This window comes from Mastigoproctus giganteus, chromosome 3 (genome assembly GCF_048544385.1).
Source record: "Mastigoproctus giganteus isolate SK-2022 chromosome 3, ASM4854438v1, whole genome shotgun sequence".
NCBI lineage: Eukaryota > Metazoa > Arthropoda > Arachnida > Uropygi > Thelyphonidae > Mastigoproctus > Mastigoproctus giganteus.
In genome coordinates, this window is record NC_143577.1 from 208,490,272 (window position 1) to 208,509,041 (window position 18,770).

The 18,770-nt window shown below is 39.1% G+C and overlaps 1 protein-coding gene across 1 annotated transcript in view; it reads right to left on the bottom strand.

Moving 5' to 3' along the window:
• The window catches only part of LOC150088639 (tyrosine-protein kinase receptor-like), a 106,547-nt gene extending 99,842 nt beyond the window's left edge, over positions 1-6,705 (bottom strand). Inside the window, exon 1 of the mRNA XM_090369600.1 lies at positions 6,223-6,705. Coding sequence (XP_090225726.1) covers positions 6,223-6,406 — 184 coding nt within the window. The 5' untranslated portion in view covers positions 6,407-6,705. The remainder of the gene's footprint in view (positions 1-6,222) is intronic.
• Positions 6,706-18,770: the final 12,065 nt, after the last annotated feature.

Below are 18,770 nucleotides of genomic sequence, written 5' to 3' on the forward strand. Positions count from 1 at the left end.
AAACTGAACATAAAATCTTAAATATCTGAAATGTTGAGACTACACAGGCTGAGAACAGAGACTAGTTTTATTATTACTTTAATTAGTTTCGTATCTGGACATGATTTGTTTAGTTTTTGGCGAGGGAGTGACAAAAACTAAACAAATCATATCCAGTTACGAAACACGCGCGCGCACACACACACACACACACACACACACACACACACACACACACACACACACAATTAAACGTATATTTGAAATGCGATGAATTTTAGTATGTGTGCATTTTTTTGGTATTCAAGTAGCAGTGAGCGATTACATTTTGCTTTCATTTTAAGTTGCTGTTGTGAATGTAATGGAGAAGGTAAGATAATTATAATTATTAAAAAGGGCCGGACCGAATAAGGGTTAAGGGAAAATGTTTCTAGATGGGCTCTTAATTATTTATGCTTTTGAAGAACCTTCTTAATATGCACGCGTATATTAGACAATTGAACATAAAGGAAAGTAGAAGAGAGAAAGGAGGAGAAATTGAACGGAAAGAGAATTAGAAAGAAAGGAGAGAGAGAGATAGACAGACAAAAAAGAGAAGAGAGCGAGACAGAAGAAAAGAGTGGAAGGAAGGAAACAGAGAAAGAGAGAGGACAGAAAGAAAGAAGGAAAGCGTGGGAGTAAAGGAGGGAAACAGAAAAAAAAGAAAGGGAGAGAGAAAGAGAAAATAAAAAAGGAAAAAAAAGAGAGAGAAGAGAAGAAAAAAAGTGAAAAATAGAGAAGTGAAAAGGAGAAAACAACGAAAATAGAGAAAAGGAAAGAAAGGAGGGAGAGAGAGAGAGAGACAAGGGAACAGAAAAAGAAAAGTGAAGGAGAGAAAGAAAAATAAAGGAAAGAAAGAACAGAAAGAAAAGATAGGGAGAAAGAGAAAAAGAAGAGAGAATTTTATTTTTTATTTCATTATTATTATATATATTTTTTTTTTTTTTTTTTTTTTGGCTGGTGCAGCATAAGCCATAGGCTTCCTTGCATCATGTGGCCATTGCTAATACTAAGAAAGTGAAAAAGAGAAAAGGAAGGAAAGAAAGGAGAGGGGAGAAACAGAAAGAAAGAAAAGTGAGGGAGAGAAATAAAAGAAAGAAAGAACAGAAAGAAAAGATAGGGAGGAAGAAAGAAGAATGAGAAAGAAGAGAGAAAACACAGAGATAGAGAAAAGGGAGAGAGAAGGAAGAAAACAGAAAGAAAGACAGAAATAGAAAAATAAAGGAGAGAGAGAGAGAGAGAAGAGAGCGAAAATAGAGAAAGAAAGAAGAGGATAGAGCGGGGGAGGGAAACAGAAAGACGGAAAAAGGGTGGGGAGAGAGAGGGGGACAGAAGAGTGGAGTAAAAGAAAAGAAAACAGAAAGAGAGAAAAAGGGTGGAGAGAGAGAGAGAGAGAGAGAGAGAGGGACAGAAGAGTGGAGTAAAAGAAGAGAAAACAGAAGAGAGAGGGGAAAGCAGTAGTTAGGGGAAGAAGAGAGAGTGGAAACAAGGATTAAGAAAGTGATGCGGAAAATTGTGTCTATTGAGAGGAAGCTGCATTGCGAGGATGGCTGAGAGTGGCAGATGTAGTGACGCAAATGTTCCGTAGTGGAGAGGGAGGGGGGGATGACATATAACGCGTCTGCCTGGATGAGTAGCATCGAGTTTAATGTCCCTTAACAAAGCAATGGCGAGATGAATGCTTAACTTAACACCGATCCCTAGCAAAGAGGGTAGGGGAATTCTCTTTCTATTCTGGAAAGAGAGAATGCGAAACTAACAACGTGCCGACAGACCGTATATGATGGATACATCTTAATATTTCTCTTCTTCCTTCTGTTATGTAGATTCGAGTGACACTCGGAGCATCCGTGTCCCTAAATGAACACAAAAGGATACGCTGCCGGGAGGAAGTCGCTGCGAATGGGACACAAAATTGGCGACACATTTCTCTCCCTTCAAGAGAGTGACGTGCTTTTACCTTTCACAAAACGCTTCCCTGTCCGAAATGAACCAAAAACGCACTTTCTCGATGCTGCGTCGCTATATTTAGTACACTGGATGGTAAAAGAACCGGAGCAAGAGTCCAAAATTTTGATGGAAACAGAACGGGCCACCAACTGTCCTAACTTCATCTCCACGAAAATTCTAACTGAATTTTTTCCCTTCCCCGATTACCCGCTAACCTTTATGCCCAAACTTCAACGCCGTACGCGAACTGACGAAACAAGAGCGAGTCTTCATCGGATCAACCGTCATTTTTAAAGCCCAACTTGGCGTCCATCCAATGGTGTTCGCTTACTATCCATCACCACAGCCAACATCCTAATGACACCCACAGGTCCCAACCAGTTTTTTGTCGTCCTCCGCAGCTGCTAACTTTCCGATAATATTTTCGCTTCTATCCGTAATCCGTAGCTCATTCACCCCATGTGCGCACTAAATATCGGACTACCTCCTCTGCACGGCGACTTATTTTTATTTTGGTTCATTTTCGCTTGTAGGTCCTCGAGATGTTTCGTTTGGTACCACCGGCCACGATACCTTCCATCGAACAGAATTGATGGAAGGTACGACTTTCTGAATTGACTTCCTTATTCTAAGGAACGCTGCTAAGATGTTATCGGAAGATCCAAAACTTCCAATGACGTCACAATAACCGAGAATAATCTTCAGACAGAACGGTATTGTGTATACAAGAGCTGGGAATTAATTCCAGGACCAGACAGATAGCAACAAAAGTTGCAGTCATTTAATAAGCAGTAAGTTGCTACATACACGCTTTTCTATTTCTGTTGAGACTTTGCGAAATTTCTTAAACCCAGCTTTTAATTAATGTCTTCTATGATTTTAACTATTTTAGGAAAAGGAAGAGAAACTCAAATTGAAAGAGGTGGATGATTGACTTTCAATCAGGGATTTCTATGTATATTTGTGAGGCGAAGCATTATCATGCAAGAGATGCATCGGCTCCAACACGAATTTACAGTTCTCTCAATTTCTCGTTCTCATACACTTACGAAACTGTCCTGTCTCCTTGTAGATGTAGACAATACTACATACAAGTCAGTGTTCAACCAATATCTTCAAAACCTTCTTGGAGGTTTGGAAACAAGATTACCATTTAGAAATTCTTGTGTAATTAATAATTAGTAGTTTTCAAATGTCAAGATGATGGCCAGACGAATGCTTAAATGACGAATTTTTAAATGCATTTACTTGTTTTCTCTTGCTGTTTGATCTTGCTGATCAGACAGCATGGCAAAACAAGTTAGTACATGTTACGACTTGTTTCATTCTGCATTACGCTTCTGATAAATACCAATTTGAATCTTGGTTGTGATAAACGTCTATATGAGAGAGACTCTTGAAAGAAAACGAATCGGAAACAGTGATGGATACGAGCTAAGTTTCACATTTGGCCTGCTTTCACAGATTTCTCCAAAATGTGTTCTGTGGTCGACTTTCTGTTTGCTGAACAAAAAAAAAAACACAAGTTTCCGGGAGGAAAACCATGCTACCCTCGCCTGAGACCGACTAACTCGGTCACGTTGTGAAAAAGGTCCATAAAAATTCTTCACGTCATCTACGGGACTCGAACTCAGGTCTTTTCCACCCGGGGTGGAGAGGACGGCGATCCTACCAACTGTGCTACCCACGAGATTGTGGTAACAGGTATTTTCAATATAAGAAAGCGGAGATCTACAATCCCTAAATGTTGCTTGAAAAGTGTTTCATCCTTTACATTTTAATCGAATAAAGGAAGGGATAACACCAAAAGACCTATATTGGGATACGACAAATAACATTGGCAATGTTCCATCATGTGCAACAATGAACAGGTAGGTATCGGGATTCCATGATATCGAATAGCCTTGATGATGAGGCAAGGTCTTTAAGACCTTCAAGTATCGCCACAACTGAAATTATCGTTCATATCCATTACAATGGAAGGCAGGGTATTGGTTGTACCGCCTGATCCAGCGCCATCCAAACAACCCACTCTTCTCCAACTTCAACTTGACCTCACAGCTGCCTTCAACGATTTTTGGAAGAGAAGAAAACCTTTGAGGATGGGATTAAAGTTTCGTCGAAAGGGTGGTAGAAGAATATCAATAAGGAGAGAGATTATACAAAAAACAAAACGGATATTTATCTTTCTTACTTGCTTCTTGTTTTCAGTCATGTGACGTATTACAAGAGGTTTGTCTACGTTTGAATAAGTCTAATATTTCCTGGATGAAAAATAAATATTTCGGGAACTTTAAATCAGGGAAAAATTGCTCCCCAACTAGAACAGATAAATTAATCCTTATACCATTTGGCCGACGCCCTTACCAATACAGAAAGTTGTTAACATTATCGGCGATGCTTTGCAGTATGGCAAATGCTTAGTTTAATTCGATAGCTTCGCCTTTCCAATTTTGTTTTCCCATGTCGCCAACTTTCAACTTTTAACCGTAAACCGCACGCAGTCGACGGATTAAAAACAACCCCTGGATAAAATACCGTTAAAACGTTCTCACGCAAGAACGAACCGCGCATTTAAATACTGATGTTATCTGATATTATGGTCCTCACATATGCAACGGCTGTCGTCTGGTTACTCTTATTTATTCTCCAGTGTTCTCTGTCATGTATTCATGCTCAAGTTCATTGCCCCAGATATAGACCCACTGACTGCATTTGCACCATCTTCACACTAATGATCTGTTTTGTTTGGCACGAAATATCTTTCTCCATTAAGCAGAAGTGATGGAGAGAGACAGACAGAGAGAGACGCATCACTTGGTCCTATTTACATAGCCCAAATGATAGTTACGTAGGTGCTTCGTTCGTGGATATCATTGTGTCCAATCTTTTAACAGTCACACCTCACTTTTTTTTCTTCTTCGCTTGTGCAATCCTGCAGAGGTGAAGACATTCTATTTTTTCCTGGATTAAAAATCAATATTTCTGAAAATAAATCGTCCAACTCTCTCCTGAAGAAACCGACTGACGGGATTTCTAAAGAAGTCCATAAAAATTCTCCCATCTGGACAGGATTCGAACCCATGCTTTTTTCACGTGGTGAAAGCAGAATGGGTTCGAATCCTGTCCACGGGCTGGACTGCTATTATTACTATAGCCGCAAGAGCTCCATGAATTGAGCAAAGGCTCATTTGGAGAATGGCGAACTGTAATGGAAATCATGGTACCAAAATGCTCTCAGCACTGTCTGGTGTGACTATTTCTTCATTGCATCCACAGCTATGATTTGCAACTTTCAGATTCGATTCTGTACCATCTGATTAAAATCTGCATTTTATTGCTTTTTGCGATTTCTGATTTTAAAAGAAGTAGTAATTCCTCAAAAACTAGTATATAAATAAGATCCCCCCCTTCCTAGTTTTACTCCTTATAAAAAAAAATAATAATAAATAAAAAAACAATGGTGACAAATTTTTTAAGCTAATTCATTTAACATTGTCACTGCCTGTTGAATCTACTTCAGTGACATCTATTGGATTAATTCCTCAAGGATTTAATAATTGTGTTTTTTTTCCATAAGTAATATAAAGTTATTTTAATCTGTTTATATCTAATCCACTTTTTAAGGACAATATTTTTAAAAACAGTTACTGATTTAAATAAATAAATAAAACCATTCCTTAAGAATATTTAAATAAATAAAACAATTTCTTAGAATATTAGCTGAATTCTGCTCGCAATGATATTAATGCATTATGAAATGGAAGTAAATAATAAAAACACGTCTAAATCATGCATTGTTGCGTGATGTAATGTTTACAGGATTCACTGATGTTTGCACGTGCATGATGCATTTCAAATCATGACGTAATTTGACGTAGTTTTCAGTCTAAGTGAAATAAACAAAGATATTTTAAGCGTGCGCATAAAAATTGACGTAAATATGTGGCAACATAAAAAGAAATTAATGCGCTCTTTAACCTTTAGGATGAGTCTGTGCACAGAACAGCCTCGTAGCGCTCAGTGCCTCGTGCTATATTATACAATAAGTTGCTTTCTGTAATGAAACTAATGCAACAGTTCCAAGAATCGAAAGATAACCAACCACGAAAAATGAGGGATGGAAGGAAGGAAGGATGAACGCAAAGAAGTGAAGCAACATGCGCGAAAAAAAAAGTAAATAAAAATATCGATAGAGATATTTGAAGTAGTGCCACAGTATTTTACACCCGGTTAGTACGAGGAAAGAATTACCTTGGGGATTGCCGTCGCCATCTTCGGAGGGTGGGTCACTTTCACGGGAACGGGTGACGTTGTTCGGAGAAACGACAACAGATCCGTCCGGCTTTTGCCACAGGCACGGTCCCTCGAAGTCACAGTCCATCCCCAGACATCCCAGCCACCACAAGCACACAAGCAGATGGTCCCACCGTCTCATGATTAGCCCGTCGCCGTTTCTGAGATATCTACACACCACACACCGCGGCTACCTCCTCACTCGCTGCTCCGCCGCATCCTGATGATGTCAGGCTGCAACCATGGCAACGGCCTGTTCTCACACGACCAATTCCTCTCGGTTGGCGAAAAACGATCGTCCAAAAAATGGGAACTTTCGGACGCGGATTGCGACGGCCAAAAAGGAACCCCCCTTCGGGGAGGCGCAGCTAGGTACACTGGCCAGCGAATATTAGTCCGTCCTGTCGGAGTCGGCAAACAGTGTTACGTCGCGACATGGCCGCTCGCATCACGCAGGAAGAAAAGCGAGAGAGAGCCGCGAAAGATAAGGTCGCCGGCAGATGGCGCTGCACGCTGCTGCCGCTGTGTGTATTCGCCGATAGGTATGGCCAACAGAACGTGCGCCGGATAGCCAGTCGCGTGCTGCTCTACTTCCCCGACTAATGGCTACGATGGAAAGCGGAGGGTTTACGAATGTGCTGCGAACGGAAGCGAACAGACAGGCAGAAGTGAGTACCGGGCAAGAGGGCATAACTGCGTGTTCGGGTGTCCACTGTACGCCAGGTCGTCGCTGGCGAGCCGAATGCTCCGTACACATTCCGCAACAGCGCTGCCAGTAGCAATACCTGGGTGTTCTGCACACACACACACAGCTGGCACGTGCCACAAAGTCCACGTCACGGATCACACACGTCGATGGCTGCAGCAGCCTGCATGGCCCAAGGTGGTGTCGATTCCCTCCCTCCCTCCCCAGCGGTGTCTGTGTGCGCGCGTGAATGCATTTTGAATTTTAGAGACGGATAAGCACCTTTGATTTGAATTAGCCAACCGTGTAAAAGCTGTAGAAGCGCGAGCAACATCAATATCGAAGTCGGTGGATTTGAATGCGAGTGAAAAATCTTTTTAGAACAACATCGGTGTAATGCAGTAGTCATGGAGACATTGTTTTGTTTGTTTATGTCTTTTGCCTCACTTTACTTGTGACAACAGACGTGTCTTTTTTAACCATCCAGCAAATGATGGTGAAAGTTTCCTGGATGAGAGGCTGGAGGAATGTAAATCCACCTTCTGTAACCTACGTCGTAGTGCAATACAGAAGCAAGTAATTAAAGTGATCCATCAACGAGTCCAATGGATAAAAAGGTTTTTATTATCTTTTTTTTTACTTTTCATTTATAAGAGGGAAAAAAAGATAAACCGGGACAGGCCAATAGTCAGAAAACGGTTCAAGTATAGACAGAAATTCAGTGCAACTTTCACGATTAACTTTGTCATTTACTTTTAAATGAGAAAACGGACAATTCTGTATTCATGTTTGCTCCCGGCAAGTCGTTTCTGATAAATAAAGACCGAAAAGACACAGATTGTTGAAATGCAGATGGACTCAATAGTGACAAACACCAAACTTTCTCTATATTATGAGCATAAAATTGGTGCCGGTAGCTAACAGACAGAAAGATGTCATTTGGCACGCGATTCAATGAAGCAATGGAGTTTACATTCGCCTTCTCTCCTCCAAGCAGTAAACATACTTCCAACAGAAAGATGTTAGAATTCTGAACAGCATTAATCCCAAGAAAACTCCAAGTCCCGATGGCATTTTTCAACTTGTTCTCAAAACATGTGTTCCTCAGTTTGCTACTCTTCCGTTTGCTTTTTTTTACGCTTTTTTATTACACGGGTGTTTTTCCTTCTGCTTGAAAATTTGTCGCTTTCTAAAAAGGGTTGACAAATCCCTCCCATCAAATTATCCTTCCATTGCACTTACCTCTACTCTTTCCAAAGTAATGGAAAAATCCATCAACCGGAAACTTAAATTCTCTCGGAATCTTCATCTGATCAATGATTGCCAATATGGATTCCGCAAGTGTCGATCCACTGATGATATTCTGGCTTATGTTACCCATCTACGGATAAATTCGATGGAAAAGTTGGCGAAACTCAAGCAGTTTCTCTTGACATTTCAAAGGCTTTTTTTTGTCTGCTTTTGTCATAAAGGTCTTCTAAGTAACCTTCCATCTTATGTTTTTCCAACTGTTTTATGTAATGGGTATCCAGTTCTCTCTTTGACGGCTTACTGGGGGTGATCGTAGATGACGCTCTGTCTTCTAACTTTTCCACTAATGTTGGTGTTCTTCAAGGTTCTACTCTTTCTCGCACTCTTTTCCTCTTGTGTATTAACGACCTTCTTCCACTGACTGTAAATCCTATCCATAGTTTCGCTGACGATAGCACGTTGCATTCAACTTCCAGTTTGAGAAACCTTGCACTACACAAACATCTTCATCTTCTCGAACATACAGCACCAATTCCTTAAATGCCAATCTCTAAATAATTTTCCAATCACCGGGTGAAAAAAAGACCTCAGTTCGAGTCCCTTCGATGGCGTGAGGAATGAATTTTTATGGGACTTTTTTCACAACGTGGCTGAGTTATTCGGTCTCAGGCGAGGGTCACATGGTTTTTTCTCCCGGAAACTTTGGTTTTTCGTCCAACAAACAGAAAATCGACTACAGAACACACGCAATTTACAGAACAATATGACCTTAGTCGCTGATGCTCCTAAAACCTTAGTTCAACGAACTCCCTGAACCAACTTTTCGTCTTCTTCATTTATCCTTTGTACTTCTGTTTACTGGATGACAACTTTCCTTCAAAATAGTCCCGAAGATTTGAGTCTACAGAAATTCAACTTTATTGTCAACAAGTAACTTCTGCTCTCCCTTTAACCAGATACTATAACGTTTAATACCTTTCGCGTTTAGGGTTTTCATTAAACAACTTTCGTCAATGTCAGGATACACGATTGAAGAGGGTATTCAAAGCAAACCAAACCGAATAATTTCAAGATGGTTGCCTACATAACTCTTCAGCTTTACATAATTTTAAATCCGTGAGATTTGCAGTCTCCAGAGACTAAACTAAAAAGAATGCAACAAAGATTACTACGTTGATCTAAAATTAAACCAAAATGGAAAATCCAAGAGGACAGTTAAGTGGCTTCTCTTTACCACACTCGCTTTATGTGTGTACTGGAGGAACTTTGAAAGCATCGCTTCGGGCACAGCGTTGCAGGAAGTGTCCGACATTCAAAAGAAAACATTTCATTCCGTGACGCACATCACCGACGTACTCTGCGAGCTGTCCTCGCTTTTGGCCAACCGCTACACGTTGATGTAACTATGGAAGCAGGACGTGTGCATGGAGAATGTCAACACAATTCTAGTCACGAAACAACTCCAGTGATTCATTCGGTTATTCGTTTAAAGTAGCGAGGATGGCTGTTCTCACGATGTCCTTCACGTGAACTTTCACCAGTATGAGATAGGATAGCCTTGCCACGAACGTGTCAACATCCCCCATTTACGGTAGTTCAATAACAACCGGGTCATGTTTACCTTTTCTTCAAGGAAAGTACTTTTCAAACCTGTTAAGCGTTTCAACTATAATAACAACTCTTGATTTTTACCGAACGGGCAAAAGTATTGGGAACACTCACCTACATGAGCACCAAATCATTGGAGAATCGCATCCAAATCATTCTACGCTGATCATTGATCGCTGATCCAAATCATTGCACGCTTAATTTCGATATGAATGGTATACTCATATCGAAATGTTGGTTAGAGTTATGCTAAAGTTAAGAAATTAAAATTAAATTCCATTATCCAGATGTTCTTATAAACCATTTTCATAAATATGGATATTTGTTGCTTATTATGTTTCACTTTTCTTGTAAATTCGTTAAGTAGTGAATGTTGTTCTATTTGGGTACATTTCCTCGGTTATCTTTAGGGAGTGGTTGATAAAGTGCCAAACAGAAGGAGTGTTTTTTTTTATTGTAATTTTTAAAAATATTTTAAAAGTTTCATATCATAAATATGCACATACGCTCCTTTGTATTTACATGATGCACAATTTCGCTTCGTTTTTTAAAGGTTAAGCGCACAAACTAGAGTTTATCTTAACTTCTGTCCATCAGTTCGTTGGATGCCAAGAGACCTATATACTCGGTGGCCATTTTGTTAGGCATACCGACCCAATAGCGAGTAGCACCTCTTTTAGCCCGTAGAACCGCCTCAAATAGTCGGGGAATGGACTCCACAAAGACTACATGAACCATGGATGCTGGTCCATGCAGACTCGATCATATCTCGCTGAACGCTCAGCAGAAACTTGCCGCGAACGCTTCGTTTCATCTCATCACTCAGACATCGATCGAGATGAACTGTGACTGAGCAGGCCACTAAAGTAGAATGTCAAGATCACTCTCATACTCCGGGAACCATTCGCGAACAATCCATGCTTTGATACAAGGCGCATTATTCTGTCGGACATAACAGTCAGCAGATGGATCAATTGTGAAACCTAACGAGAAAACTCCCCATACCGTTACGGCATTGGCACCTGGGGCGACAGATCCATCAATTCAAGTTTCTGTTGCCATACCATGGTCGTTCCGCCAGTAGCAAACAGCTGGAACCGGGCTTCGTTGGACCAGACAATCATTTTCCACTCTTTAAGCCCTCGCGGGTAGAATAGTTGGCAGGACCGCCCTCCTCCTCCACACCAGGTGGAAACGATCTGAGTTCGAATTCCTTCGATGATGGGAGGAATTTTTATGGGACTGACTTTTTCACAACGGTGGCTAAGTTAGTCGGTCTCAGGCGAGGGTAGCATGGTTTTTCCTCCCGGAAACTCGGGGTTTTTTGTCCAGCAAACAGAAAATCGACCTCAGAACGCACGCAATTTACAAACACGGCGCAACATGGCCTTAGTCGCCGATGTCCCTAAAACCCAATAACAACCAATATCGCTTTCCTGTACTGCGCACTCTCTCCTCACTATGTGGCTACCCATTATAGCCTAGTACAGACACGTGACTCTGAACGTAGCTGTCGATTCCTTAAATGATAGGAGTGTACCTAATAAACTGACATTTAGTGTAGTGATATATGTTGAACCATAAATGTGAGAGATTAAAGAACGTGCACATACTTTTAATACTGTTATGGTCAACAGATGTCGTTACATACGAAATCTTGCTCCTATTTTAATAATACAACGCACGAGAATGGCATGGTAATCTATTCTGTGGTCTTGGTTATCGTGCGAAATCTGAGGTGTTCTGATTCTTAACAGCACACACACACACACACAGCACAGCACAGCACAGCAAATGTTTAGATAAGTTGGATTTCATACGAGCAAACAGTCCATTTAACCAGGTAAATATTGATGCGCACATTTTTTGTCCTTAGTTGGAAAATATCCATTGCGCGATAGAAAACACTGTCACAAAAAAAAAACAAATTAATTTGCACTTTTGAACCAACAAGAACGCTAACTGAAACAGAGAATTAAAAGTACAGAACGTAAAAAAGTAATTTTAAATAAAAGAGAATATAACACAATATAAGAATAAACGAAACATAAAAATACATCCGGCTAACTTCATTCTGGTCAGTGGTTCAACAATATGGCCGGCGCACTGTTACAGCCCTTTGATATGCTTAATATTCTTAAAGATCAAGCCGGTTTATTGCTTCTGTTGTATATCTACAGTTGCATAATCTCATTAATGTCATCACGCTGAATGTTTTAAAGATTCATGCAGTAAACGAATTCGGGTTAGCAAAACACACACTTCAATATTGAATGCGAAACTAATTTATCTGAAAGCAACCCATTTACTATTTATATTCAGAGGAAGGCAAAGGTATAGCAAGAATTAATTTTTGAAATTAAATAGCGTGATATTATACACGCAAAATGAAAATTTTTTTTATACTTCTAGTATGAAAAATCGAAATATAAATAAACAATCTTCAATAAAGTATGCATCTTAAAGATACAGTTCTCTATGAAAAGATGATTCATAGTATACTGTGTAGCAAAAGAATTCATTAAAGTTTCATTTTTATATTCAGCACATTCTAAACTGCAGATAATATTGCAATAGTCTCGGTACTGAAAGCAGAACTCCTATATTACGAGTTGCCTAGGCATTGCACTACTTTCAAAGAAATGCCATTACCATCACCAAAGACCAGTTTATTATTTACAAAACGCTGCTATGATGGCCAGTTTCGGGTTTATTGGTCACTCATCAGATAGCCTCAATTGTCAGACTAGATTTTTGGTGACGTAATTTGTTTGAAAGTAGTACGATACCTAGACAATCTTCAGATCCAGGCTAGTAAGTATAAAGAATGCTCCACGAAACGCGTGTATCCTTGTAAACAACGGAACCTTTTAAAATGTTTCAAAGCCATTGTGTACGAGTCGCTGACCGTCTCTGGCATGACGTCATTACCACCCACGCAAACATAGATCAGACAATAACTAGCGGAAGATGCTCCCTAGTGATTTTCCCCCGGTGATTCCAAAGATATCTCTGCTCCATGGAGGGACGAACAACTTCATATAATAGATGAGTAAGTTTCTCGTGCGCCATGCACTTCCCAAAGCAACAATAAATTACATTCGGGAAAAGCAGCAGTTACCGACAAGAGGAGGTGGGGCATCGAGCCGGGGCTGAGATGATGCTATTTAAAGGAAGGAATTTATGGACGCCCCGGGAAGTGAGAAAGTGTATGGATCCTCCAGTATGGTTTGTTACCGCCAGGCAAAAACAAAGTCATCAAACACACGAGGTGTATATGCTTTACATTCGTTTTTATCTGGTGAAAGAATAGATGATGGGTCATTTTTCAGGTGACCCGACAGAGATAACCAGCCTCGTGCAATGGATGTCTTTTATTATATAAGACGAACCTTAAGGAGATGGGAAAGTTGAGAAGGGCTGAAAACTTGTCAGCTATCGTAGTAAAACACGCTTCAAATGAACCGTAATTTTGCCAGGAATCCTCTCTATCATATTGGAAGTACCCATTCCTCATTAAATCTTCAACAAAACTTTTACTGCGCTTCAAAATAAAGAAAAAATTCGATACATTTCACAATCAATAAAGCAATACCTTTTAACATTTAATTTAAATAATATTCAATCGTAAGGTGGCGCTAGTAGATCATCACGTTGGAACGGAAAGGTTCACGAACCTTTCCGATTATACAATAGGCAAGTCCGGTATGAATCTCGGAACTACTCCTTTCTAATACTTCTTCTTAGTACCGGAAACGAGAGTAGCTGCTTCCATTATTGACCCGAAGCTTCCGCATGAATTATTTACTTATCCCCTACATTACTCTGGCAACCGTTTGGCATTTAAATAACGCCTCAGTGTTACTGTTGCCTTTTAATGCGATGCGCGCTGTTAAATGTATTGTCCCAGCTGAAGAAGAAAGTGGAGAAGTTGGTATTTTGCATGCTTTAATAAACGTGCCCTCCATTGCGTCTACATCTATTTAGAGATGCTGTAGATGTCACCTGTATGCTATTTAGGGAAGAAAACGGAAGTTATTAATTATAATCTTTCATTAATTAGTTGTGATACGTGCGTGGGCTGAGCTGATGAAACTCTAGTAGGTGCGTTATATTACCTAGTGAAACCAGCCTATACATTCACTTCTATTAGTTTCAATAGACCGTTTTAATTATAATTTAATTTAATTTCTCTGCCAATAGTGAGAAGCAATGGTGGAAATTATGCATTGAATAAAATAGGCCACCCCCCCCTATCATTTCAACCCACTCTCCAACAATTTAATTATGAAGCAGTTTAATGTTACTAACTACTCAACAAACAGATAACGCGGCATTTCTTATATAAGCTTTATAAATTTCATCCTACAAAAAAATGGTGTCTGAGTAAATTTACATATATTAATTAATAATTTTTAAAAAGATTGCATTTCAATTAGATTCAACTAAATTAAATGAATTCGAAGGTGATTTTATACATAGATTAAGTAAATAAATGAGTTCTTTTGCGATTTAATATTACTAACAACCTAATCCATTTATGTGATTAATAACATCCTTAATAAAATTTTTGTAAATATTCTTTAAAAAAAATAAAATAAAGAAAAGAACTTAACAAATGTCTTAACAAATTTGTATATATTAATAAGAAAGACGCTGTAGTATCTCTCTATACATTAAAAAAGTTTTCCTCCTAGTAATATATATATTCGAGCCAATGGGAGAAGAGGGCGAGGCAATTACGTCACTACAAATGCAATTAATTATTGACAACTGCCTCCATAACGTTCACTAACCTCGTGCACGTGCTTCACTGTCCAACATTTGATGTTCCATTGTAACGTTTTTTTTTTTTTTTTGTATATTAATGAATATTGTATATTTGTAAATATTTCAGTTAAATATTTACAAATGTAAATATTTAACTGAAATAATTAACTGGCGCAATATGGTCTAATATACCACGAAACCAACGTGAATAACTTCTGCGGGTTCCCCCCTCCCCCTTCGAAACAACGTTAGCATCCTCAAATAGGAACTGTTTTGAAACTCCAAATCCTTTAGAAATTATTAAAAAGGAGTCTCAGGAGTCCTTCCACGCGTTGTCACCTCCACATGTGGAATATAATCTTTAACGCCAACCTTTGTCGCTACCAGACTTTAAAATACCAACGAACTGAAGCCTCTTGGTTATCGATATTTCCATTTGCGCATGCGTCTAACAACCAAGAACAAAATGGCAAGTTATTTAATCAATTCTTCCGCGATAAAAGTAAGATATTTTGATGAATAATTATTAAGCTTCCAGAATTATTTTCTAAACTATTTTATCCATTACACTAATGATTGAACTGTTTTCTTTGTACTTATATTCTAATTTACAGTCAGTTTGCGCAAGCGCATCAGTTACTTAGTTTCGAATTTAAAAATTAATTCATTAAATTCTGGTTAATATGATAAACTGGATTCCTGGTTGAGGCTTTTCGAATAATATTTGGTTTATCTTTGTAGCTGGAAAACTCCAGGCCAATATCGTGAATAAACATACATTTAAGAATGGTTTTCATAATGTATAGTAGGTTTACAAAAATTTCGACCTCAATAAAAAAAAAAAAAAAGTGCAATTTGGCATTCGAGAGTTCTCACTGCCTCATCTTAGAATTTGAACCTTGTGGGGGGAAATACGTCTGTCCATTCTTTGTTTTCTCCCCCCCCTTAATACAGAAGTTGCTTCGATTCCTTCACGTATTTCCATCAACAACTGTAGGGTGGGGCAAGCAGACGATCACACGGCAGCCGATAAATGTGATATCAGTCGCGTGAGTTCTCCTCGTGGCACGCGTGCGCACGCGCTCAAGATAAAGCCGCGAACTGAAACCACCTCGAGAAAGTTCAAAAGCAGCACGCCGAGACCACGTACGCATCTCCTTCCCGCACGTCCCGAAAATTCTGCGCCAAAAGCCGAACGCTGCGCCGCTACTTGCCGTAATGCGTTCAGGAGGGCGTGCACGTAGTACTTAATCAGATTGATTGTCACGGTGACAGAATCTGCAGAAGCAGCGGCGAAGGCGACATTACGGAAACCACCTTCGTAGCAAGGCAGAGGAGGACAAAACACGAGTTAAATTAATTACAGTACTTGACGGGCTTCCTTCTCATTAGAACGTGGATTTGCATTTCCCCCCGACCCTGGGAGGCCCGATTGTACTACCCTGTGTAAAATCAGGACGGCTAATAGAGAAGAAATGGATAATTGTGTTTCATACTGAGCCTTTTAGAAGACCGAGCTAAAATTGCACACATACAGAATAATCAGCGACCTCTATTGACTGGTGCTTTTGTTGTTGTTAGGAGATGTTTCTTTGACTGCTCATTACTGTTTCTAGATCTTTTTTGCGCGTGTTGATTGTAGGTTGAAAAGAGTCTTTGGGTCAATGCAGTGGCTGATGGGAAGCCCTTCGAATGATTTCCTCATGGGTGGGATTCGACACCTACTGGAAATTGGAAGTGAAATCGTGAAAACCACTCTATTTTGCAGTTTGAACTAGTCTGGATATGTTGAGCTCAATACAAAGATGAAAACAAGTTACAATGGGGGTTCTTCGAGTTCAAACAAGAGGAACACTTCTGTCTCTCGATAAAACAAAGAGACTTACAGATGCAAACAGTAATCACACATCTAGCGAGTCACATCCGCATAGGAATAGCGAAGATAAGATTTAAAGAAATTTTTAAGATTAAAAAGATTGCAAGGTTCAAAAAAAGCAGACAGATTAAAAAAAATTAAAGTTTTTTGTGCTGTGATAAAGAAAACTTTTGCAACTCTTGAACAACAGCTCGCGAAAGAAAGGTGGTGTGCGTGTTGCTCTCATTTTTATTCTCTCTTTTAACCCCCATCTTTCTGTCTAGTATTCTCACTCATTTTGTTTCCTTCATCGTTTCTCTATGTACGGCGCGTAATCCGACTGATTCCTTTTTTCTTTACTGCACTTTCGCTTATCTTCCTTCCTATCTCAATACCCTTTTCTACTTTTTTTCTCAAGCTCCTATTCTCTGATATTGGTCTTTGCATCACCCTCTCATCCCGTATATTCATTTTCCTAGTCCTAATTTTATATATATCGTGGTGATTATCTCTTTGTATAAGGCAATGGTCAGGCTGTGACTTGAGTACTGCTTTCAGGTCTGGAGGCCTCATTTTAGGAAATATGTTGAGCTACTGGAACGAGTACAGGGAAGGGCAACGAGATTGGTGAATGGAACAAAGGGTTGCTATTACCAAGAAAGGCTTAAGATCTGCAAATTGCAACGTCTGGGGACTAGGCACCTGCGAAGTGATATGATTGAGGTGTACAAGGCCTTGAATGGCTTGAGCAGACTCAGTTTTGATGGGATTCTTCCTTTTTCTCAGATTACCAACCTGAGGGGGCATAAATTCAAATTGAGGAAAAAGTTGTCGAATAGATGTGGGGAAATTTGCCTTTAGCCAGCGGGTGTTTAATTGCTGGAACAAACTTCCATCTGTCGTTGTGGAAGTTGATAGCTTAATTAAATTCAAGGAAGAAGTGGAAAAACTTTTGGAGTGAAATGGGAAGGGTTTTTTTTTTTTTTTTTTTTTGCTGATGCTGAATGAGCTTGCTTTGTTGCATCATATGCCTCTGCTAATGCTAAGAATAAAAAGATGTTTGAGTAAATTTGCATATTAATTAATAATTTTAAGAAATGAAGAGGTATTTCAGTAAATTTTCAAACTAATTTAAAGAACGCAAACTAGTTTAATAAAATAAATCTTTCTTTGTCACTTGCTATTTCTTGCCATCTTTTTCTTTCGAATTCTTTTTTTTTTTGTTTATTTTTCACTCTCTCTCATCTTTCTTTCTTTCACTCCTATCTCTCTTTCTTATCCTCTTTCTAACCATCCCCCTTTCTTCTTTAAATCTATCTCACCATTTTTATCCTTCTCTTTCATACGCTTCCTATTTTCTCTCCATCTGTTTATTGCTGCCAATTCGAGTCCGTTCCCTTCTTAAGTACTTATTTAACTTCTTCGTCAAATAACCGAAGTTTCTCAGACTTTAATGAATGTGCGTAATTTGTTGGGTTCATTATCCTTACTTCGTTACAAGAAGCCATCGTTTCTAAGCCATCCTTTCTCACTCTTCTCCACTTATCCCGTTCACCTGCTAATTGAAACCACCACAGAACAATTCGTCACGTTCATCGCCTACCTTAACCCAACCTATCTCACATCCATCCTGTTTGAGGACCACTTCATCTCGCACTTCGAAGCAGAAACCGGCAACACAAGATGCTGTCGTCATCATCATCCTGTCAACTACAACCATGAGTGTCGTGAATAAGAGGGCCAATGTGTGGATGTATAATGCAACCGATAATGAGAAATGCAGACGATGTTATTAACACATCTCGCAATTCCACTAGATGGCGCTGAATGAGTGTGCAATACTTATGCTTCTCTTTGTTCTATAACCGCTATTTAATTTTCATTATTATTAATGTATTATCCATGCTCTTCACTTGATTTTGCGATTTATTTAGTTTTTTTCTGATATTATAAACAAGTATCTAAAATTCTGCCACTCTTTCCTTGTGCCTTTAAGTTACTTATTTGCATAAATTTAAGGATGGTAGTTTGGGGACAGCCTATTAGTGAAATAAACAGTGATTCGCATAATTTCTGGTAATCGAGACTTCAGAAAGTGAAACTATTTTAATTTAATATTCATCAATATTAAATATTAAAACAGAAATTCCAGGTGGCGCTGGATACCTTCGTTTCCATTTATATTTTAATTACAGAAATGTACTTATTGTTGTCACATATTGACTTCATATTTGTGCAAAAAAGAAAAAAAAAACTTTTTAATGCACTGCTATCTATAGATTTCAATTTACAAATATTTATTAAATAAAATTTTTAAATAATTTCGAAATATTTGAG